Below are 26,190 nucleotides of genomic sequence, written 5' to 3'. Positions count from 1 at the left end.
TGGGCCTTAGACAATGAGGAGCGGAAAGGGGATGTAGAGGCTAGATAGAGGGCTTGACCATTAGGGCCAGTGAGATTGGTGTTTAGAGGTGGCCAGAGCAAATAACTACTCCTCCCAGGTTCCGAATTTTGCTCATTACATGTGCTTAATTGGTTGGCTGGGAAGTGGATTAGATGGTGTGGCTATTTACAAGCGCTTCCTCGAATAGTTGCATGCATGAATAAGTAAAGTTTTGAAATCATGTCTGTGTTGAGGTCACAGAGGGATTGTGGGATAGAGATCCATAATATTGGAGCAGTAGTGCTAAAAGACCTGCCACCCAGTGATGTTAGTTTATAACATGGATGAGTAATAAACCAGAGTCAAAGACCTGAGAGAGCGAGATAGTGTGTAGGGATGAATAAGATCTGTGATGTAAGGAGGGGAAATACCATGAAGAGCTTTAAATGTTGTGAGGAGTAATTTAGAATGAGTGTGGTAAGAAACAGATTGCCAATATTGGGGGTGATGCAAGACGATTTCTTGGAATAAGTGTGATCACGAGCTGCAGAATTCCGAATATTTTGCAGTTTATTGATTGTGTTAATGGGGAGACCAGAAAAGAGGTCATTACAGTAGTCGAGTAATGAAGTGATGAAAGCGCGAACAAGAGTCTCTGCATCTTTTATATTGAGAATGGGGCATAATCTGGCAATATTACAGAGGTGAAAGAAAGCAGCTTATGTTAGAGAAGAGACAGGTATGACTGTAAAGAATCAAAAATATTGCAGAGATTTCTGACTGTTGAGGAGGGCCTGACCAGGACACCATCAATATCAACAGACTGATCAGAGTGGCGAGACATAAAATCTGTGGAACCGACTAAAAGTACATCAGTTTTGTCTGTGTTAAATTTGAGAAAATGATTGGTCATCCAGGTATTGATGTCATTGATACATGCAGATAAGGAATTTGTGGGTAAGGGAGCAGTGGGTTTTGAACTGATATAAAGCTGTGTGTGATCAGCATAACAGTGAAAGTTGAGTCCGTGCCGGCAGATGTGACCCAGAGGGAGCACAAAAATGATGCAGAGCAGTGGACCAAGAATATAATCCTGAGAGAAGTCTTGAGAAACAGGGGCTGTGGTAGATTTTGACTGACGAATAGAGATGTGGTGTTGACGGTCAGAAAGATAATAATTGAACCAGGATAGTACAGTACCAGATATGCCACTAGCAGAATGGCATGTAATGAGTATGCAGTGTGAGATATTGTCAAATGCAGAACTGAGATCTAAGAGAACAAGAATAGTGATGGTACCAGAGTCTGTGGCCATTAGAAGATCATTAACAACTCTAATGAGTGCAATCTCTGTGCTATGTGTGAGTGGACGGAATCAAGATTCAAAACACTCAAATAGATTATGTGAGGCCAGATAGGATTGTATCTGAGAGGCAACCACTTTTTCCATCAATTTGGACAGAAAAGGGAGATTTGAAATAGGATGGTAATTTTTAATGTCAGAAGGTTCTAGGCCAGGCTTTTTAAAACTGGGGTGACAGCTGCAGTTTTTAGTTCTAGAGGGACAATACCAGTACCATGAAGCTTGTTGATGATGAGGGAAATAGGCACCGAAATGGAAGACAGACTATATTTAATCAGGGCAGTGGGGGCCGGGTCTAACTGACAGGAAGTAGAATTAGGTTTCATGTGGTCAGCGTGGAAATCCTGTGGTGGGTCTGGAGATATGATAGGAAGGAAAAGTTTGCATAGTGCATTAATTTTATTTTGAAAGAAGTGAAGAAATGACTGACAGAGCTCAGCAAAATCGGAATGACAGACAAAGGTGGGTTGGTGAGTTTGTTAACAGTGGAAAAGTGCATTTTGGGTCAGGAAGAGACATTATTGATTAGGGAAGAAAACTATCCAGAGCGGGCAGCATTTAATGCAGATTTGTCTGAATATGGTCATTATAGGCAGATGAGTGAACAGTTAACCCTCTGGGTTCGACGGACGTGCCGGCGCGTCCTGCTGGATATTTTCGTCATTACAGCAGAAACAATTTAAAATACTCCATCATTTTTGAGTATACAGATAAGTGTAAGACATCATTAGAGACTATAAAGGGTCTTTTATTTGTGTACACTCACAATAACAACAAAATCTTGTGCTTTTTGTAAAATAAAGATAATAAAACGGGTGAGCTTTCAGCAGTCTCTGTGTTCACGAGCATATTTCTGAAACATGTCACAAAAATGAACTGAAACTCAGCGAATACTTATCACACAAACATGAAACATATGTCTAAAGAAAGCTTACAATGTCTACTTTTAAATAAAACAATTCAAATTTAAAACAAATATTCTCCTGCAATGCAATCTGTTTGAAACAAAGTGATGTACAGTTTTTACCGGTACATCTCATTATCTGTAATGTGATCCCACCCACCAGCAGAGCGCACCATTCATATGCTAATGTGCTGAGACGATCAACGCAAATGTACACGCCCCCAACAGTGTTCAGAAGTTTGATGTAAACACAACACAACTCAACCTTTCTGCGTGTTTGTAATGATACACATTCAAGGAATCTCCTGGATATTAAGGAAGAGTTAAAATTTTCCTCAGAAGAAGAGCGGGATTCCGATGAACATTTGTATTTTGAAGAGAGACTTGATCCAGCCGAGGATACAATTTCAGACGAGTAAGTCAATTAGTTTTCATTAGTTGACATGCTATTTTATATAAACATGTTCATATTTTACTAATGGGACTGTATCCAGACTTTCCAGACAGGATTCAGAGTATTGACATTTGAAATTTGACTCCTAATAAGCAAGTTTCAGTTACATTTAAATGCTGTTTAGGCTAAAGCAGGTATTTAAATTGTATGCTTTATAATATAAATATGGTATGTAATATGATATGATATAAAAATAATATGAATGTTTACATTATATTTTATCTATTTATTATATAAATTTCAGCTTTGATCACAAATTGCATTTTACAATATATTCAAATAGAAAACTGTTCTTTTAAATTGTAAAAAGAGTTCAGAATATCAATGTTGTTTCTGTATTTTGGATCAAATAAATCCAGTCTTGGTGAGCAGAAGAGACTTCTTTTAAATGGTAGTGTAGGTCTAAAATTAAGTAAAGTCTTTATGTAAAGAAAATGTATAGTCAGATTACTTCTTTTAACTTAAAACTTGATTTTGATCATTAAGCCTACTCACATTCATTCTCTATCCCTCATTGATAGGCCCAGGGGAGGGTCTTTGTCTCTCAGGTGTAAATTACCTCCATATTCATGATCATTCACGCCTCCTCGCATATTACCTTTCAACACTAAAATTGTCTTACAAAAGTTAAATTACTATATTGTTTTGTATGAATGAGTGGTCAGGATGGTTTTCACATCATTTTGTAGAAAAACCTCTAGGCTACAAGATCCTGATCTCAAAAGTCTTGTGGACAAATGTTTAGTATGTGTTATATGACCTTATTTCAGTGAAAATTTTATTTTATTCAAAAAACATGCATAAACATTATTTTCTCAAAAATACAAATCTGTACAAACATGTTGCTCACATATTATTGTAGCCCAGTTTGTGCTGAATACAGTGTTATCAGACTTTAGACATTAATATCTTTTTCAGCAACTGAAAAAAGCACAAATGTCAAGGCATGTCAAAACTTCTTCAGGGCCCAAAATACCCTCAGACCCCAGAGGGTTAAACCAGTTTTCCTAAAGAGGCAGGCAGCATCCTGCAGCTTTCAGAGTGCAGAGTTCAGGTGAAAATCAGGGAGAGGAGTGAGTGGGGTCAGGATCAATAGATTTAAAGTTGAGGTAGGTTATAACTGATTTCAGACAAAACCTAGGGAGAAGGGTTTCACAGCTTAGTTCAATAAATCAATGATCAGAAAGTCCAATCTGAGAGCCGAGCAAAGAGGTATTACTTAAACCAGCAATACAGACTAGGTCTAGAGTGCAGCCATGAGTGTGTGTATGGAAGTCAACATGTTTTACTAAATTGAAACACTCAAACAAAGGTGCTAATCTCATGGAAGTCAACAATTTTAGCATGTAAGCTGCTGCAACAGACAGTAACTAATCTGTAACCTGTCTTTCTGAATGTTGCCATTGGAACTGTGGAGAATGAAAAACACGTTGTCTCCAGTAAATTCTGTCAATTGATTGCAACTTTGAATTTGGGTCTTTGTTCATAATGATCTCTTTTCTGGGCTAAGCTGTGTTCCCCAACAAGTGTAAGCTCTTCTTCTACTACTTCTAGTATTTATTCCTTGACTACCATACAGCAGCCACGGCTTATAAAAGGTTGATCTATTTGCATATTCTTTCCATTTGGCTCACAAGGAGAAATAAAAGATAGCTGAGATGTATGGTATGTGGCCCAGATTTTTCATGACATCTTTCATTATGCTAATGAATCACCACAGTGGTTTATCAGGTTGGTGATGCTTGATTGTTCCCTGCTCTCCTTGCCATCTGCTGTCTGAGATCACAAGACACATAGGCTAGGCTTATCTAAGAAAACACTTCATAAATCATCAACCAATTCTGACAGATATTGTAACAGTAAGAGTGTTGATCTTGTTAGGGACAAGACAAAGAGATATCTCTTTTTATTTTCTTTAAAAGAAAACCCTCTATTTGAATCCTTTGCTACAACAAATGGAACACCTGTGTTGCAACTATTTTAGCCAATATTTGTTTGTTGTATGTATTAGGAAACCACAACGATTTAGAAATGTGTCCCGATTATGATCGTTAGCTTTGCAACATGCTAAATGCAAATTCTATAAGAAGTAATTATGAATAGATGCTGTCTTAAAGTGGACCTGGGAAGCACGTACCTCCGAGTTGGGCATTTGCTACTACGACATGTCACACATTCAAGTGGGATACAAAATAAGAAAGAAGCCAAACTCAACAAATGCACAAAGAATGATAGCAAAAGCCTGTTTTCTGTTGTACTGGTGAATAAACATAAGTGAATTACATGCATCACTCAAACACAACTTTTTGTTAATGCATGGTCTCTATCAAATTATTCGTTAATTTGCTTAAAACTAACCGCAAAGGGTGAGTCACTAGTTGACTGTCATATACAACAACAAAATATTTTGAAATAAAGAACAGAAGTTGGAATAATGTTTCAAAATCATTTGTTTCCATCCTCTTTCCTGTTGACACGCCCCTTAAAAAGTCCCAACTCGGGTATCATCTACAATTCCGTGTTTCCCACTCGTAAGAAAGACATCGCTGGGTCATTCATGTGCTCGGAACTTGTAATTACGATACTTCCGAGTCCACTTGAAGGGCACAAGAGTCTCCTATGTGGAATGTTATTTAAATGGCATGCAGAGTTGTGACCAATGTAGAGCGATCTGATCCACATATAAGGTACCATATCTGTTAAGATACCATCTTAAAAATAGCTTCCTAGGTAAATAGTATGCAGCAAGGCAGTTCATAGGTTTCAGAACAGACTCTATATGACTACAGCTTTTTCTGTCAGAATGTTTTAAATTAATTTCTCCGATCTGTAGTCAGAGAGACAATACTGATGGAAATATGGTGGATTTCCTGGATGTCATCATGACTTACACAGATGCTTATCTCTGTAAATCAATGACTTCAGTCGTTTAAATATTCTCTGGTCAGACTAATGGTAAAATTTGCCATGCAATCATTGCCTTAAGGCACACAACCGTCTGGCAGCTGATACGGCACAATATAATATGCGGATATTTATTAGAATTGATGCACTACAACAGATAAGCTCCGTGCCCTTGTTGGTGTCTTTCAAGGTAATCACAAAAATTCACAATGCCAGCAGTCGTGCACACCAAGATTTCCTGAGTGGAATTTGCTCATGCCTGGGATCCAGCAGGCTTGTGGTGTTCTTCAAAAAAGGATGGAGCTCCCTGACAGAGGGTGTAAATAACACTGAAGAGCTGATGGGGAGAGCTGATATGCATATAGGACAGGAGCTGATTTCTCTGCACCAAGACTGTAGCCTGCAGACAGCCCAGATTTAATATGATAGCTAAAATACAGATAATGGCATTCCATACCAGGCTAAGCATTGCACAGTATTAATTATCTGATCCACTTATTCATAGTGACCAATGTGGTAGAAGGCATTTCACAATGACTAATTAAAAATAGGGCTGTCAAATAGGGAAAAGACAGTGGGGTGTGTGGCTCTTCATGTTTTTCTGCATGCGTTTGCATCTCAAATCTGGCAACCCTGAGAATGTTAAACTTTTTTGGAGGCGTGTTAGATCCCAATGCAAGATACCTTAAATATTATAATTTTTTTTAGGAAAAAACAGACACAGGCCAGATTTAACCATGTGGAAGGCTGTAAATTGCCCATATCTGCTATAGGGATATGCTTATTTCTAAAATATTATTTATTTACAATACATGAATTATGGCCCCATAAAGAGTCACGGAGAAGGAGAAATGTTAGGTTATGAGTGTACGACTTGAGTGTAACAATGAACAATGTAGAAATATAGGCATCATTTTGACTTTGTTCAGCAGAAAAGTGTTTTAGAAAGTAACTTAAAAGTAAAGTAAATAGTGTTGTGATTACTTTTCAATTATGTAATATGATTACAATTTATATAAATAAATAGTAATTTGTAGTGGATTACTATGTTTAAGAAATGTATCCAACACTGGTCATTTTTGTACTACTTGTTTAAGCGGGCTGACTGGCTCAACAAACAACATTAGCTTGGGGTGGGAATACATGTTTGTCCAAGCAATGGCGGAAGTGTTTGAAACTTGTTTAAAAATACTGTAGTTATTATATTTGAAATTCTGTTTGGTTCTGTTTAGTGCAGAGAAATGACACAATTCAACTTTAGAGATAATATATTTTTTGCTTACAAAACACAAGTCTGCAATTAGGCTGTACGCTTCACAGACATAATAACAAATACATCAATTGACTGTCTGTTTGCAACTGAGGGTAGTGAATGAAGAGTAATGGTTTATAGAACATTTTGACATAAAGACTTGTATTCAATCAGAAACACACCAACAGACAGAAATACGAACTCAGGGCAACCACACAGATAATGACAGCTATCATATATAAGACAATTCAAAACAATACACCAATCTTCCTTTAAACCCTTTAATCTTTTACTTATTTTTTTCCAACCCTTTTAGGGACAATTTATACTGCCAGACTGGAAAATGAAGCAACTTTTGGACTCTAGCAGATGTGTGCCAGTCTTATTTAACAACATCATTTATTATATCGTCTGGATTTATATGCCCCAATGGATGATGCCATTAACAATGACTCAGCAAGTGACCAGAATCAACAACAAAATACTCTCTTTTCTACCTGACCTTTGGATTAAAATCACCTGTAGTAAAAAGATAATGACAACAAAATGATAAAAAAAAAAAGAAATTCAAGTCTATCTCAAAGAGTTGCATTTGTAAGGATATCCCTCTCCATGAGACAACTTTTTCCCATTTGATTTCCATAATTTTTCCATGACTTTACCTGTTTGTGATTACTGGATAAGACTTTTTAAAAATAATTTAATTGAGCCTAAACTATCCTTGACATTTAAAGGAATGTTCCAGGATCAGAACAAGTTAAGCTCAAAGAAAGAGCTCAAATCTGAGTCATCGAAAGTGAATGTGGCCAATTTTTGGAGGGTATAAACACATAAATGTGAAGTTTATAATTTTATAAAAGTGCTTGCATTAATCTTCTGTTAAAACTTGTGTGTTATTTGAGCTGTACAGTTGTTTAAATTGTACTTTTTACAGTCGTTTTATTTTTTGTTGTCATTACATGGCATAGCCATAGCTTTAAACATTTTATCACACTAAAAACATGTTCACATGCATATCTTTTATGTCTTGTGGATATACTTAAACAGTGAGTATTTTAATGTCAAATATTGGTATTCATTTTCATTATAAGTGCCTCACTGTAACCCAGATTTCTGCTTTTTTTTTTAAAAAAAAGAGGAAGAGTCTAAATAAATTTTTGTGGTAATTAACATTATGCCACAAATGCTGTCAATTAAGCTTAACTTGTACTGAACCAGGTACATTCCTTTAAGTAGAGCTTAATGTAACTACAATAATCCATATCCAATATCCTGTGAAATTTACTTTTTCAGGCCTGGAAATCACAATTGTAAAATTCCATAATATTTCCAGGATTTCCACAACTGATATGAGCAAAATGAAAATATTCTTAGAGGGCTGTATTCAAAAAGAAAGAGTGGATATAATTGATCCTTTCGTTAATAGAAGATGTGCTGTGTTTGTTACTGAACTGGTTCAGCTAAACAGAATAATTGGGCTGGGTCATGTCTCTGTTTGACCTCATGTAATATATTTATAAAAAATAGCTGGGTAAATGTTGGTAGGTTAAATACTCACATACTTTGTAAAAATAGACACATATGTATATATGGTATATGTGTCTTATGCCATGCCTTATTCAGCTCAAAGATAGCATGGGTGCTTTGTGTGGCTTTTGAAATGTGAGTGATTTTGACTTGGGCCAGTGTAAAACATGTGGGTAACCATGTTTTACCCTCAACCATGACCCTGGAATGCCAGAAGGCCGAAATTCAGAACAGGCAGACACACAAGTGGAGGATCAGTTCTGCTGAGCCAGCTGTGTCCTCACTTGTACTTACTCAGCCATCAGTGATGCCTTGCAATGGTTAAGGCACATTCCATACAACATTGTTTCATATCTTTAGGCATAATGACTACCCATTAATGGCAAAACATATTTTCCTAAGGCTACGTCTACATTAATCTGGATTCATTTGAAAATTGCGTTTTCGTTTCAAAACGCTCTCCATCCACACTAGCGTTTTCAAACATTTTCCAAAAGTTGCTTGTCCACACTGAAACAAATGAAAACGCTTAAATCATGTTATTGTGCATGAGGAAAATCCCTGTTGCACGTATGGTCTGAAACGCAATTGTCCTCGTTTTCCGTCGCTGGACAACAATTCCAAGTAAACTTCCCTTCGCATTTGAAGGAACGCGATATGATAGTTGTACAAAGTAACATTTCTTTTTTAACAACGCTATCAAAGTGAGAATCAAGTACAACAGCGCTGCTATAACAAGGGCCGCCATCTTGATTGTTTTGGTAGGATAGATCACGTGACTGTGTCACATGACAACAAATACATCATAATTTTCAGATATATACATTTTCACGGTCCACACTACAACGTGAAAGCGGTGTTTTCAAATGTATCCACTTTGGAGTGCGTTTTCAAAAAGCTCAGCTTTCGCAGATAAATATGCCGTCTCAATGTGGATGGAATGTCAAAACGTAGAGAAAAAGATGCGTTTTCAAATAAAAACGTATTAGCGTGGACAAGGCCTAAGAAAGACAGAAGGATTTGGTGGATTTAGGCCTATTTTACAACATTCCCCATTTACTTTCAGCAGGTAAAGATTGGGGGGTGGGGTATTGATTTCATGAGGAATTTCCCATTTCTAATACTTTACAAGAGAAACAGATTTCGACCCACTTGCCATACAAATCAATCAAATGGCACTCAAATTGGCTTGCGAAGCTAAACCTGGTAAGGACACATTTCCAGACACCCTCTGTGACTTTAAATATACTTTTAAAATGTATTAATTGTACAGATATTCATTCACCCAGTTCCACAGTGCCATTAAATTTTGTAAAAACTTTTTTCTTGTGTGAAAAATAAATGCTTGCAAGAAAAAAAGAAACTGTTTCAAATTACTGCATTATTTCAAAACCTTTCTGCAGGAGATCAAAAACATCAGGTGAAATCTGTATTCCCATCTGACAGAAAAACTGGCAGATGCTGACAAGATGGAAAACATACAGAATACAGCTACATATGTACAGTATTTCAAACAAAGCTGAAAAAGAAAATCATCAAAAATTCCTGATTCAACTGCCAGTCAGAATTTATAATAACTTCCATTATTAATGCAAACAACTGTTACAAGAACATTATTATATAATGCTTCATGCAATTAATAATGTTTATTCACATAGTCAGAAATGTTCTGAAACTTTTCTTGACATCTCTTCATACATATTCATATTTGACTGAATACAAATGGCTTGTTCTGCATTATGCTTATCAATGAATTATTAATGAAAGTTATTATATTGTGTCCAATGTACAACAAAACCTTGCCATGTATTGTTATTGTCAGTTTCTCACTGAAAATCTATTGATGAGTATAGTTACTAAAATACAGCAGTTCATTGATAGCCTTATTATGGGCTATCACAGAGGAAGAGCTAGCTTGCATAAGGTATTCTTGACAGCACCATAGGGTTTGTTATCCACTGTCTTTCCATCTGAATTATGGAATGCTCAGCATTCAATGTGGTCACTTCTTCCGAAACTAGCATGCATCAGTCATCTGTACTGATTCTGATTCTGAACAGCGACACAGAGATGAAGGTCTACATGTAATTTTTATTTTTTTTCTCCAGATGTAAGGCCAGTGGAGAAGTGCTGGGCTCAGTGTGACATTTTAAGTTAGGAGCTTGTGAAAAAAATCTTTTGGCCAGAGGCAGAAATTTCTGTCTCATTGTAGGTATCATAATAGCGCAGTACAGTGAGTACTCTACATCTCTTATAGCAAGAATTTGTCCTGAATTTGCAAGCTGTGAGAGACATCTTGAAACACGCTTTTCTTTTTTTTCTTTCCTTTATAAACTAGACTCTTTAAAACACAATTTAGCAGGGGTTATATGCACACAGACCTTGAAATATGGCGAAAAGAGCACAATTTCTATTTGAAAACCATTCAGTTTCACATTCTAAACTGAATTAAGCTATTGTGAAGGTGGCCTCTTTTCATCGTGGAATAATGCAGGAAACCAAACGAGCTTGCATAAACTTAGGAGTTAACTCTCAACTCCATTTGCAGGGCTAAAGGCAATCTGCCAATCCATTATCTGTCTGCTCTACAAAAACAGTGAGCATGTGAACCTGAGAAGCTTCTCTTTACATGTGACCTACATCCTGTCTGGCAGTGGCCTGTCAGTTTGGCCCCATGGTCACAACACAGTCATGCATCAAATTAATCTACATAAATGTTAGCTCTACACAAAATCAATTTATTTACAGTACATTTTACATGTGTGCATTTGGCAGACAGTTTTATCCTAATTGGAGTCAAAGTATATATTTTTTTCTGTATGTGTGTTCCCTAGGAATCTAATTCATGACCAATTAATAAAATTATTACTATTGAATTTTTCGGGTAACAAATGTTACTATAAAATGGATAGTTCTGACTCTAAATTAAAATTGGTTGAGCCATGTTCGAAGCCATTGCACAATGACTATATAGAAATATTCTCTGTAAGGTCTAAACTGTCTGTACATTTAATGTATGTGAACAGGAAGTAAAGAGTGTGGCCCTGTCCCTCCATCACTGACACCACCCCTGCAGTGCTCAGCACTGTTTGAAATGGTATTCTGGGCTGCAGTCGGTCCCAGAGGGGCAGAAGTGCCGTACCTTTGTTCATGTCAATCAGCTGTTTCTTCTTCTGCTGTCTCTCTTGCTTCTCTCGCTCAGCCTTCTCCTTTGCTAGCTTGGCTCTCTTGATCTTCTCCTCCAGCTCCCTCTTCTTGTGGTTCTCCCGCACAGCATCCTGAAGTGTCAGAGAGAGAGAGAAAGAGAGAGAGAGAGAGAGAGGGCAAATGAGAAAAATGTGGAAGACTGGATCAATTCCAGCACAATAAGGTGTCCAGAAGCACAATTCTAACAGCACACATGCATTGAACAGATACCACAGGCAGCACTTCATTATATGCAGTGACATAGACTCTAGTAACACATACTATACAATGGTGACACATCATCATTCTGACTGCACCAAAAACCTATATTGCTGTGATCTTTGACCACAGAACTCCACAGATTTCACACATCTATCATTCACTAAGTTCTACACGTTCCCTGTCCCTTAAATGTTTTTTGGCTAATGTCACTGTTATTTTGGCTATGACTAGGAACTCTCAGCTCTATTTAACATTATTTTTATGATTACTAATTCCACAGATTTCTGCAGGCTTCCCCACAAAATCTGAGAAAATAATGTCTGCAGATTCCAGACTGAACGAGAAGGATATAGCTGCAAGCAGAGCTCCAAAAAGGGGCAGGACGTCCAAACCATTAGCAAAGATATAGGATGCCCTTAAACTAACTTTTTCCCTAACCGTGTGTGGAAGTAATGCCAACTTTTGGAGTAACCCCACTCTCTTTTGGAGATCTCCAGCCTGCAGCTATACCTACTTGGCCAGAACTCACAAAAATGTCACGACTGTGGTGACATTTTTTAAGAATTATATTATTTGGTTCCTTATAAGTATTGCAGCAGTTCCGAGGTAAAATTTCCACTGAGTGGCGCTTAAAGCGAGTCAAATTTTCTCCCACACAGTGTACGCAAGTGTGCAACCATGCCATTTTGTGGTGCTTCTATGACCCAATGTGTTGACTTGTGTACTCTTCAGGAATCGTACCCCAGTCCTTTGCATCGCATGTGCAATGCTCAATCAGTTAAACTGCCGTGCGATCTGATCAAACTCGTACAAGCTTTTAAATGTAGTTTGTTATGTAATGCAAAGGTTAGAATGTATCTCTTTACGAGTCATGCACTATAATAAAAGTGTTTAGGTTTGTCATAATAGCATTATAGCATTTATAGCGATGCATGATATCATTGTGTGAGGAAAATGGCAAAAAGTAAGTGTTTATGAACTGGCCATCGACCATTTTACTTGTGATTTGTGTGAAATAAAAGTAATTGTTGCTGAGGTGCCTCATGTTTATTTCATCAGGAAACTGACATGACATGCACAATCAGCAATGTAAGAATCATTTTTATTCTATGAGACCAGTCGGCAAGATTCCATCCGGGCCTGCTTATCTGCTACTAAAGGGGACGTGGTTGTACCTTTTCTGCAGTGAATGAAAAGATGATTTTTGAAAAGAGGAAGCAGACAGAGATTGTGTAATTGAACCATCAAGATGGCTCCTGATATCGACGTGAAACCCCCACTGAGTCAAAATCTCCATAAGCATTAATGAGGTAGCAGAAAAGACAGCTCCTATCCTGAATACTTCCAGTGACTGCATACCAGGATGTTCAACAAGAAAAGCTGGCCTTATTCTGCCTTCAAGTCCTCCTGGGAAGTTCCATCTTACGAGTTCAAATTTTTTATTTATGATGTGATGTGTTTGCAAATGACTTTGGAATAAAATGGACAAAAAATGTAATATTTCTTTCCCTCTTCTTCCCTTCCTGACAAGGAAAATAAGCCAATTAGACCTAGTGCAATAAATTAAAAAGAGAAAATTATGCAATTTGGTTTATTCTATGTATTTTATCATTCTTGTTCTGTAGTTGAGTTGCACAACCCTGTTGTTCCATGTACTGGTGCAATGAGTAGTATTGTTCTGGCAAGCTACATTGCTATTGTTCATCAACAGTACACAAAATACATACAAACTAAATTATGCTGCCAATATTCACAATTACAACCTTTTTGAATCAATAGCATCTCTGAAACTTGGGGCTGAAATAGTTTCCCACTGGCATTCATGTGCTCTCATCTTGTAAACACATTTATTCCACATTGACTTGAAAGCATCATACAAGTAGGTGGGACAGCGTCCTGTATACCGAGACAAAGAGATATTTGGCACCCTTCTCTCTTCTTCCATAAATGCCACTGAGGTGTCAGGCGGTATGAAGAGGAAGACAAAGCCAGACTGAAACATGCAGAGGGTACAGCAATGTAGCAGAAGAGAGAGAATAAGCCACTTCTACATAACCTTTTCAGCATAGCAAAGGTCTCTTCACTCCAGGCCTGCACCACTAACCTGACAGGCCTTGCCTTATAGGGAGAAATGAGTGTTTTGTGTATGATTATGTGTGTGCGTATCTTGTTCTTTCTTAGTAAGATATAATGAGCGTCGACAGTCTGGCCCTTTGTGACTCCCTTAGGGTTTCCGACGTGCATGTCGTGTTTGGTGCTGAGACACAAGGATTATGTGTACAGTGTGGAGGAGGAGGAAAGTACAGCTCATAATAGTGGTAAATAGTGGAGCTGCCTTCAAGTTCAAGAACAAGTGCCCACACCATATCTTTTCATGATATGACAAGGATATGGTAAGGATACATTTATGGCTGATGAAGTGTGTGTGTGTGTGTGTGTTTATGTGTATATACACAGATGAGTCAAATAATTATGACCACCTGCCTAAAATGCTGTTGGTTCTCCGACAGCATATTAGGCAGGTGATATCTGGGTATTTTGGAAACCAGGGCAACACCATGAACTCTTCATCATGTTCCTCAAACCACTCCTGAACAATGTGTGCAGTGTGGCAGGGAGCATTATCCTGCTGAAAGAGACCACAGCAATAAGGTAACACCATTGCCATGAAGTGGTGTACCTGGTCTGCAATAATATTTACATAGGTGGCACGTGCCAATTTGACATCCACATAAATGGCCGGACCAAGGGTTACCCAGAAGAACATCCCTCAGAGCATCATACTCCCTCCACCAGCTTGTTGACTTCCCACAGAGAATCCTGGTGTCATCACTTCCCCAGGTAAATGGCACACACTTACACGGCCATCCACACGAGGTAAAAGAAAACAGGATTAATTGTACCTTTTACCACTGCTCCAAAGTCCAGTTCTGATGCTCGAGTACCCACTGTAGAAACTTTATGTGTATGAGGCTACGCAGCCTCATATGCAGCAGGGTGTGATGCACTGTGTGTAGTGAAACATTCCTCCAGTAACCATCATCAAAATTTTCTGTGACTTGTGCCAACCTTCAGTCGGTTTGGATCAGACGGGATAGTCTTCGTTGCCCTCATGCATCGATGAGCCTTGGGCGCCCAACACCCTGTCACTGGTTTGTGGTTTGTCACTCCTCGGACCGCTGTTGGAAGGTACCACTACTGAATGGGAGCAGGTACCACTACTGTTCCCAGTTTTCTGGTCATAACAATTAGGCTCTTGTCAAAGTCACTCAGGTCTTTACTACTGGTCAATTCTCCAGCATTCAACATGTTGACTATGAGAACTGATTGTTCCTTGCCATCTGATTTACCCAGACCTTGACATGTGGCCTTGTTTGGAGATGATCAACGTTACTGGCTTCACTTGTGGGTGGTCATAATGTTTTGGCTCATATGTGTATGTGTTTCATTGCAAAGAATGCAAAAAACATTACATTAAATGAGTAGGACTGCCAGAAAACTGTTTTCCAAAAAGATTCTGAAGTGTGCAATCCTTGTAAATTCCACAAGGCCACGGAGTCATCAGATTGGATCTTTTCAAGTGTAAGTGCAATAGGTACTAAAATGTGGTTCCTAGTGATTAAATGTTAATTTAATTTAACACTTTTAGAAAATGTTACATTTATTTCAAGGTTGTTGTCAGCATGGGTCAAAGTACAAGGCAAAATGGCAAATGTATGTCTGAAAATGAAACTACACAACCGCATACCTACAGAATGTATTTCAACAGTTGAGTTATTCATCAAATAACTCATATAAAAGTATAAAAGAGAAATAGAGAGAAAGAAAGAGAGATACAGAGAGGGAGAGACAAAAAAGGAGAGAGGCAACTGTTCGAAAATTGCATGTTGCTGCAAAACAACGGTAAGTCAGCAATGAATAAACACAACATCGTTACAATAAAAAAGTAATTGAGTCAGCATGCATGGCTCTTCTTTAAAGAATGGGAACAGAAATAATTGATTTATATATTTATACTATGCAGTGACAGGAAACATGATCAAAAACAATCATTTGTGATATTATGAAGTTCCATTTAAAAAAAAAAAAAAAAAAAAATACAAATAATAATAATATATATATAAATATATATAAGCAATATCGAGCAAGAGTGCGATATGGCCCTACATCAGCACTGCTGTAATTAGCACAATGTGTGATATTGCTTGTATACAACAGTTCAATGAACAAGTTAATTTTTTTAAATTAGGAAAAACTGAGTGCGGTCATAAAAACGCATTTGTGCATGGAACTACCTTCTTACGCGAAGAGTCAGAATATGCCATTGCTGTTTCAAAACAAATGATGCGTCCAAGCCTCCATTAGTAATTCAAAAATGTCACTTCTGAAATAGTATCACGGCTTGTGCTGTTTCTAACAAGTTATTGGATGAACAAGGATGTGTGTGTGAGTGAGATAGAGAGAGACAGACAGATAGAGAGAGAGAGAGAGAGAGAGAGAGAGAGAGAGATGGAGCATGTGCAATCACCTGTTGCCACTCACAAGATATTATCAGCTTTAAAAATTGGATGGAAAAATAGCCTTCAAGCAGTGGTATTTCTCCCTATTTCGCGGTAGCTGGTGCGCAGGAGTCGATCACTATAGAAACTGCAATGTCCTCCATTTTAAACGGCACCCATTGTGTAATTAATAAGTCTGTTGAGTCTCTCAGCTGTGATGAGCTGTAATGCTGAAGTTGTTTGTTCGTTTATACCCATTTAAAGCTATTTCCTAGGTTTAGTAGTAGTAATACATGCGATAACGAAGAGCTGTTGTATGTAAACGACTGGCGCGGATTCACTTCATGTCACCTAACTGGCTCATATTACACATAAAAATGATCTTTTGACATCACCTGCTGGCTAACATATGTAATGTCAAAAAAAAAAAAAGACAAACCATAGCTCTTAAGACAAATGCACTGCTCTTACACTTCAGTTTTAGAATGACATGAACACAAGCAGAGTGAAACACAAATAGTGAAGCGTCGGAGTGTTGATGGTGTCAGACCATCAGCGCTCATGGAAGGTCTCTCGTCCAATCAGATTCGAGGACCGAATCTGATTGGACGAGAGACTTTTCATGAGCACTGATGGTCTGACACATCAGCACTCTGATGCTTCACTGTGTGTATCAATACATATATTATAATATACTCATAAGCCAATTGCTTCATAATATAAATCTCCAAAACAGACAGTTCAATCTCAATCTTGTAATTGAAGTGTTAGATCATTAAATGAAAAATAATTTACTCATAGCAACATAATAATTCCTGTTGGCAAAAGTTTTTTTTATAAACAAATAAACAATTTTGTCTGAAAACACGATTACACAACGTAATTATCTTACCCTCATCAAACATGCAAAAACCCTAATTACCATGGCAACAGACATGTTTTCAACCTTTGCCTGATCCCATTTAGCCTGGGGCAGTATTTATGATTTTATCATTTTCTTAATTGTGTTCTAGGTATTAGGGAGCTTTAAATGAGATAAACAATGCAATGCAAGCACAGAGTGTGTGCTTTTGAATACCATCTTCATAACGCAAACTGTCTGCATTATCATCTACAAAGGCTACAATCACATTACCATAATGCTGGAATGATGGTGGGGTGTTTATGAAATGCTGTTTTTACATTCTGTATATATATGCAAGCAAAATGTGCAGACTGGACAATGAAATGCACATTTTACACCTTGATCATTTTCTCGATCATGGACAGCCCAAAAAACTTTTAGTCTCACTCACTCACTCACTCACTCACTCACTCACTCACACACACACACACACACACACACACACACACACACACACACACACACACACACACACACACACACACACACACACACACACACAAGCACTACAATAATGTACAGATTTTGCTCTTATGGAAATAAATTGGTACTTTTACTCACCAAAGTGGCATTTCACTGATCACAATGTATAGTCAGGAAATTATTAACGTGAAAAAATACTATTACATTTTGAAAAAACTAAATGTTCAGAACTTCTTAAACTACCTCAAAGTGTTCTCATCAAAAAATCCTCCATGCGCAGCAATGACAGCTTTGCAGATCCTTGGCATTCTAGCAGTCTGTATGTCCAGATACTCAGGTGACATTTCACCCGAAGCTTGCTGTAGCACATGCCATAGATGTGTCTTGTTGGTTGTCTAGCACTTCTCATGCACCTTACAGTCTAGCTGATCCCACAAAAGCTCAATGGGTTTAAAATCCATAACACTCTTTTCCAATTATCTGTTGTCCAATATCTGTGTTTCTTTGCCCACTCAAACATTTTCTTTTGTTTTTCTGTTTCAAAAGTGAATTTTCTTTGCATCTTCTTTGCAATTCTTCCCATAAGGCCTGCACCATTGAGTCTTCTCTTTACTGCTGTACATGAAACTGGTGTTCAGCAGGTAGAATTCAATGAAGCTATTAGCTGAGGACATGTGAAGCATCTATTTCTCAAACTAGAGACTCTGATGTACTTATCCTCTTGTTTAGTTGTACATCTGGGCCTTCCACATCTCTTTCTGTCCTTGTTAGAGACAGTCGTCCTTTGTCTTTGAAGACTATAGTGTACACTTTTGTATGAAATCTTTCGTTTTTTGGCAATTTCAAGCATTGTATAGTCTTCATTCCTCAAAACAATGATTGACTGATGAGTTTCTAGAGAAAGCTGTTTCTTTTTTGCAATTTTTGACCTAATATTGAGCTTAAGACAATCCAGTCTATTGCATACTGTGGCAAATCAAAAACAAACACAATGACAATGTTAAGCTTAATTTAATGAACCAATTAGCTTTGAGCAGTGTTTGATATAATGGTAAGTGATTTTCTAGTATCAAATTAGCAATTTAGCATGATTACTCAAGGATAAGTTTTGGAGTGATGGCTGCTGTCTAGATTTGATAAAAAATAACTTTTTCAAATAGTGCTGATGCTGTTTTTTTTACATCAGTAATGTCCTGACTATATTTTGTGATCAGTAGAATGCCACTTTGGTGAATTAAAGTAGCAATGTCCTTCCGAAAAAGCAATATCTGTACATTATTCCAAACGTTTAACAACTTGTACTTGTGTGCATGCTTCACCATTGGGATGGTGTTCTTCGGCTTGCAAGCCTCACCCTTTTTCCTCCTACATAACTATGGTCATTATGGCCAGACTGTTCAATTTTTGTTTCATTAGACTAGAGTATAATTCTCCAAAAAGTAAGATCTTTGTCCCCATGAGCACTTGCAAACTGTAGTCTGGCTTTTTATGGTGGTTTTGGAGCAGTGGCTTCTTCCTTGCTGAGCAGCCTTTCAGGTTATGTTGATATATGACTAGTTTTACTGTGGATTTAGATACTTGTCTACCTGTTTTCTCCAGCATCTTCACAAGGTCCTTTGCTGTTGTTCTGGGATTGATTTGCACTTTTTAAACAAATCTATGTTCATCTCTAACAGATAGAATGCATCTCCTTCCTGAGCAGTATGATGGCTTCTTGGTCCCATAGTATTTCTACTTGCGTAAAATTGTTTGTACAGATGAATGTGGTACCTTCAGGCATTTGGAAATTGCTCCCAAGGATGAACCAGACTTGTGGAGGTCCAAAATGTTTTCTGAGGTCTTGGATGATTTCTTTTGATTTTCCCATGATTTCAAGCAAAGAGGCACTGAGTTTGAAGGTAGACCTGAAAAAACATCTACAGGTACACCTCCAGATCAGTAGACATCCTATCAGAAGCTAATTGGCTGATTGTCTAATTTGATTGGCTTGACAAAATTTTCTAAGATTTCCCAAGCTGCTTAAATGCACAGTTAACATAGTTTATGTATATATATATATATTAGGGCTGTCGATTTAATGCATTAATTAACTGTTATTAATTTTATTAAAAATAATGCGTTAAAAAATTAACACAATTAATCGCAATACCCCTGGACCATAATAAGGAAGATTCCTGAGAAATGCAAGCTTGTAGTATCACCTGTTTACTCCAGATTGCAGTAAGTGAAACTTAAGCTCTATGGCAACGCGCAGTTTATACAGTGAAGAAAACAACCATCCAGCAGACAGAACAACATAGATATGTGTTCTTGCGTTCTTAACCACTTGATGGATATATATATATATATATATATATATATATATATATATATATATATATATATATCAATGTTAGGGTGTTCCTTGCATCTGTATATAACAGATTTGTATTCGTACACACACACACACACAAATACAAATCTGTTACATACAGATGCAAGGTAATGTATGTCAGAAGAGGTAGGGTATGTTGGATAAATATAAATAGATTAAGCTGTGTATTGCACATATTTATTGCTCACTTGGGCAGTTTTAACTGTTCATGAGATTGATACCCTGAGGGGAAAAAACTGTTCCTGTGCCTGATGGTTCTGGAGCTCAGTGCTCTGTAGCACCTACCAGAAGGTAGTTGGCTGGGTGGTGGGAACCAGAGTGATTTTAGAAAGGATTCTAATCCTTTTCCTCACTCTGGAACTGTACATTTCTTGAAGGGAGTGTAGGGGGCAACCAATAATCTGCTCAGCAGTCCGAACTGTCCTTTGTAGTCTTCTAATGTCCGATTTCAAAGCTGAACCAAACCAGACAGTCACTGAAGTGCAGAGGACAGACTCAGTGACTGCTGAATATAACTGTCAGCAGCACCTGTGGCAGGTTGAACTTCCTCAGCTGGCGAAGGAATTACAAACTCAATGTGGGTCTCCCACTTCAGGTCCTGTAAGGTGGTAGTGCCCACGAACCTGAATGACTCCACTGCTGCCACAGTGCTGTTTGGATGTCACCAAAAGCACCATTAAAATAATCCATAAGAGTCATGCATTACATTTAATGTCTGATGAAGCCATACATTAGGCAAGGCAAGGCAAGGCAAGTTTATTTATATAGCACATTTCATACACAATGGTAATTCAAAGTGCTTTACATAGAAGAGATTAAAATAAGAATAAAAAAAAAAATAAGAATAATTGAAAAAGTTTAGAATATAAAATAAAATAAAATACAGTACAAACAGTCGGACACACAGTGGCACAGTGCTCATTCAGTAAATGCACAGCTAAACAGATGTGTTTTGAGTCTGGATTTGAATGTGACTACTGTAGGAGCACATCTGATCTCTTCTGGAAGCTGGTTCCAGCTGCGGCTGGCATAATAGCTAAAAGCAGACTCTCCTTGCTTAGAATGAACCCTTGGTATTTCTAGCTGATGTGATCCTAATGATCTGAGTGATCTGTTGGGTTTATATTCAGTGAGCATATCTGCAATATATTGAGGTCCTAGCCAATTGAGTGATTTATATACCAGTAATAATACTTTAAAATCAATCCTAAATGTAACTGGGAGACAGTGTAAAGACCTGAGCACTGGTGTGATATGTTCATATTTTCTGGTTCTGCTCAGAATCCTGGCAGCAGCATTCTGTATGAGCTGCAACTGTCTTATGGTCTTTTTGGGAAGGCCAGTGAGGAGTCCCTTACAATAATCCACCCTGCTGGTGATGAAAGCATGCACAAGTTTCTCTAGGTCTTGACTGGAAACAAAGCATCTAATTCTTGCAATATTTTTCAGATGATAGTATGCTGATTTAGTTATTGCTTTGACATGACTACTGAAACTAAGGTCTGACTCTAGAGACACGCCAAGATTCCTGACTTGATTTTTAGTTGTTTGACCCCTAGCGTCAAGGTATGCATTCACCTTGAGAACTTCATCTTTGTTTCCAAACACAATGACTTCAGTTTTGTCTTTGTTTAACTGAAGAAAGTTTTGGCACATCCAACTGTTAACTTCATCAATGCATTGGCACAAGGAGTCAATGGGGCTGTAATCGTTAGGTGATAGGGCTAAGTAGATCTGTGTGTTGTCTGCATAGCTGTGGTAAGCAATTTGGTTCTTTCTCATTATTTGGCTCATCGGGAGCATATACAGGTTGAACAGGAGTGGCGCAAGAATTTAGCCTTGAGGGACTCCGCATGTCATGGATGTCCACTCAGACTTATGGTCTCCTGTACTCACATAATAACCTCTCCCTTCTAAGTATGACCTGAACCATTTTAGGACCATCCCAGAAAGCCCCACCCAGTTCCCTTCCGAGGGAACTCGCACTGCGTCGATGAAAACGACTCTTTGGGGAACGCTCCTTAGCGTGCGCCTCTGAATTATGAATGAAACTATTCCAATCTTGATTGGTGTTGCGTCATGACGTAACATGTGACGGCATAACCGGATGCATAAAAGTGACGCCGGCACACAAACACATTAGCTTTAGCTCTTCAGCAAGCGCTCTATGTGTATTGTTTGTCTTATTTGGTGTTGTTTGTCTGATTTAAAAATATTACGGCCACCCAACAGTTCATGAAGTGCGTGCACCCCTGCCCTCGTTTCATTACGGGTAGGGACACGCACGCTTTATGTGTGAATTGTTTGGGAGCGCAGCACGCACAGGCAGCTCTCGAGGGATCTGCCTGTGAAAGTTGTGAAGCACTACCCATGAGAGTGCTGCGCTCCCGGTTGGCGTGCTTTGATGATCACGGTCAGGCTCGCGTTCCCCACGGATCTGGTCCCCCGTTTGTTGAGGCAGCGCGGCGGTTGAGATCGTGGGGTTCGCAGCGGGATCTTGCAGATGAGAATGAGACTGCTGCGGCACTTTCTCATTCTTCGTTTGAGGATCCCGAGCCTACTGTGAGTGGTGCAGAAGCCCGCGTCGCGGCTTCTTCTGCCCACGATCAGGTCCCAATGCTTGAGCTCTCTGCTTCCGAGGAAGTGGATATGCTCAGCATTGATGCAGACGACCGTGAGTCAAGCACGGCAGTTTTCGGCCAAGCTTATGAGGAGCTGATTGAGGTTGTGACGCGTGCCGTGGCCAGACTTGATATCAGCTGGCCACAAAATGAGCAGAAAACGCAAGTTGAAAGACAAATTAGACGAGCGTTTCCTGCGCCACAGATCACAACCTCAGCGCCGGGGTTTGCCGTTTTTCCCCGATCTCCACAAAAAAAAAAAAAAATATATATAAATATATATCTCGAGATTGTGGGGTAAACCGCATTCGTCCCGTGTCTCCAGCCCCAGTGTGGTGATTACAGACGATGTTTTGGGGGCACGGGATATGGGCTAAAACCCCGGCGCTGCCTAGTAAGTCCTGCAGGGATACATCTGCTTTAATAAGTAGGGCTTACATGGCGGCAGGTCGGGCTGGTTCTTGCCTGCACTCAATGGCTATTGGCCGCTCTATGGCAGCTATGGTGGCCACAGAGAGGCATCTGTGGCTGAATTTATCGGGGATAAAGGAAAAGGTTAGATCTTTTCTGCTTGATGCTTCCCCCGTAAGGTAAGTCTAAATCGAGTAGGGCAAGCAGATCAGCCCCAGCCATCAGTCAGCTCCTCGCACCACAGAGTTCCCCCCCGCTGCAGAGCAACCGAGGTTGTTCTTGCAGCGGCGTCCTCAGGGAATCGGTATCGGTTTCCCGCCGTCTCTGACGCTTCGGGCCACATCAATTTCCAGCGAACGCACACCGTGCCGTTCGTGTCAAAAAAAAAAAAAAAAAAGTATCCATTGTGGTCACAAGAACCGTATCGACTAAATCCTGCTGGTCTCTTGCTTCAGGAAGTCGAGAACAGTGCTCGGGAAACACCCGAGACCAGCCTCGAGAGGCTGGTTCCCTTAGTAGAAGCTTCGGGAAGGAGGTCCTACCAAGGTGGTAGAACCTCGGAGGGCTGTCCCCCCCCGCTGCAGAGCAACCGAGGTTGCTCTCGCAGCGGAGTCCTCAGGAAATCGGTGTTGGTTCCCGCCGTCTCTGACGCCTCGGGCCACATAAATTTCCAGCGGACGCACGGCGTGCCGTTCGTGTCAAGAAATATATATATATAAAAAAAAAACAAGCATCAATTCTGGTCACAAGAACCGTATCGACTAAATCCTGCCGGTCTCTCGCTTCAGGAAGTCGAGAACGGTGCTCGAAAAACACCCGAGACCAGCCTCGAGAGGCTGGTTCCCTTAGTAGATTTTGTAGAGGCATGGAATCATCTTCCCAACATATCTGCATGGGTCCTGCATATAATAAAATCAGGGTACAGACTGCAGTTCGGGCACCGCCCCCCCAAATTCTCTGGGGTGGTGCAGACTACAGTGGTTCCGGAGCAGACTCAGGTGATGGAACAAGAAGTGCAATCTCTGCTGCTAAAGCAGGCCATAGAACGTGTTCCTCATGCAGACAGGGAGCCCGGATTTTACAGCCGGTACTTTATAGTTCCAAAAAAGGATGGGGGGTTGAGGCCGATTTTAGATCTCAGAGTTTTGAACCGGCCTTTGAGGAGGTTCAGGTTCAAAATGCTTACTATTCCCATGCCATCGTGAGCAGATCAGATCCGAGGACTGGACTGGTTTGTCACGATAGATCTAAAAGACGCCTATTTTCATGTATCCATCCTTCCATGTCACAGGAGGTTCCTGAGGTTCGCTTTCGGGGGCGAAGCTTACCAATATCGGGCTCTTCCGTTCGGCCTAGCACTCTCTCCCCGCACATTCACCAAATGTATGGATGCAGCTCCTGCTCCTCTGAGACTTCAGGGCATCCGCATACTGAATTATATCGACGATTGGCTCATTCTGACCCAGTCTTGAGAAATGGCGGTTCGGCATCGAGATGTCGTCCTTGGCCACATTCGAAGTTTGGGGTTGAGACGCAACACAAAAAAGAGTGTGTTACAACCATCCCAGTGCACAACGTTTCTGGGTGTTGTGTGGAACTCGGTTACGATGCAGGCACGTATGTCTCCTGCACGTATCGAGTCCGTTCTGGTGATGGTGTCCGGGTTAAAGCTAGGCCAGGCCATCACTGTAAAGCAGTTTCTAAGACTGTTGGGCCTCATGGCAGCGGCATCCAACTTTATACCTTTGGGCCTTCTACACATGAGGCCCCTCCAGTGGTGGCTGAAAGCCAAGGGGTTTTTTCCCCCAAGGGGAATCCATTTCGTAAAATCAGAGTAACGCACAGATGCCTTCGTTCTCTGCTAATATGGAAGAAACCTTGGTTCCTGTCCCGAGGGCCAGTGTTGGGAGCGTCATGTCGCCGGGAAACCGTTTCAACAGACGCCTCCCTCACTGGCTGGGGCGCGGTCATGGTCGGCCGCTTTGCCAGGGGTCTGTGGCAGGACCATCATCATTCTTGGCACATAAACTGTCTAGAGATGTTGGCTGTGTTCAGGGCTCTGAGGAGCTTCCTTCCAGACATCTAAGGTTACCATGTCCTAGTACATTCGGACAATACATCAGTGGCTTATCTGAACCGACAAGGGGGACTCAGATCGCGCCCTCTGTGATAATTTCAGGTCCTTGGGCGAGGTCAGATAATTTCAGATAATCAGATAATTTCTTTGGTCCCAAGGGAAAATACTGTCTATCAGAGCATGTATGTTCCGGGGGTTCAGAATCAGGGAGAAGACATCCTGTCGAGGCAGGGGCTGAGGCCCGGGGAATGGAGACTTCATCCAGAGGTGGTGAAGTTGATATGGGACAAATTTGGACCATCGAAAGTGGATCTATTCGCGTCTCGAGAGACATCCCACTGTCCATTTTGGTTCTCCCTCTCACATCCAGCCCCACTGGGGTTTGATGCCATGGTACAGGCTTGGCCGAGGCTTCGCCTGTACGCATTTCCCCCGATCGCTCTGCTCCCGGGAGTCCTGGAAAGGGTCCGCCAAGAGGGCATCAGTCTACTTCTGGTTGCACCGATGTGGCCGGCCCGAGTATGGTTCTCAGACATAATCTCACTCCTGATAGCTCCGCCATGGCAGATTCCTCTGAGGAGGGATCTGTTGTCTCAGGCAGGGGGCACAGTTTTCCACCCTCGTCCAGAGCTGTGGAAACTGTGGGTCTGGCCCCTGAGGGGTTCAGTACCTAAATGCTGGTCTATCAGCGGGGTGGTTGAAACCATACTTAACTTTAGGGCTCCGTCTACTAGGAGATTATATGGCCTCAAGTGGAATGTGTTCTCCACTTGGTGTAGAGAACATGAAGTAGATCCAGTTAACTGCCTGGTGGCTTCAGTTCTGGAGTTTCTTCAAGATCGTTTCTCTCGTGGTCTCTCCCTTCCACACTTAAGGTGTACGTGGCTGCCATTGCGGCTTTCCATGCACCATTGAGTGCTGGGCCTCTGGGGAGGCACCAGCTGGTCATTCGTTTTCTCCGTGGTACATGGAGGATGAGACCGACAACCAGGTCCAGGGTTCCTGCCTGGGACCTGGCGGTGGTTCTCGAAGGGTTATCCCTGGCCCCCTTCGAACCCCTTCAGTCGGC

The 26,190-nt window shown here is 40.1% G+C and overlaps 1 protein-coding gene across 5 annotated transcripts in view; it reads right to left on the bottom strand.

The window, feature by feature from the left end:
- Positions 1–26,190, bottom strand: part of LOC127659387 (protein diaphanous homolog 2-like) — a 609,426-nt gene that overhangs the window by 77,445 nt on the left and 505,791 nt on the right. For all 5 annotated transcript variants that reach the window (XM_052149176.1, XM_052149179.1, XM_052149180.1 and 2 more), the window contains one exon: positions 11,547–11,682. In XM_052149176.1, the coding sequence (XP_052005136.1) occupies positions 11,547–11,682 (136 nt within the window). The remainder of the gene's footprint in view (positions 1–11,546; positions 11,683–26,190) is intronic.

This window comes from Xyrauchen texanus, chromosome 19, assembly GCF_025860055.1.
Source record: "Xyrauchen texanus isolate HMW12.3.18 chromosome 19, RBS_HiC_50CHRs, whole genome shotgun sequence".
Classification (NCBI taxonomy): domain Eukaryota; kingdom Metazoa; phylum Chordata; class Actinopteri; order Cypriniformes; family Catostomidae; genus Xyrauchen; species Xyrauchen texanus.
The sequence above is the reverse complement of the archived record's forward strand: the minus strand, read 5'-3'. Positions and strand labels throughout refer to the sequence as shown.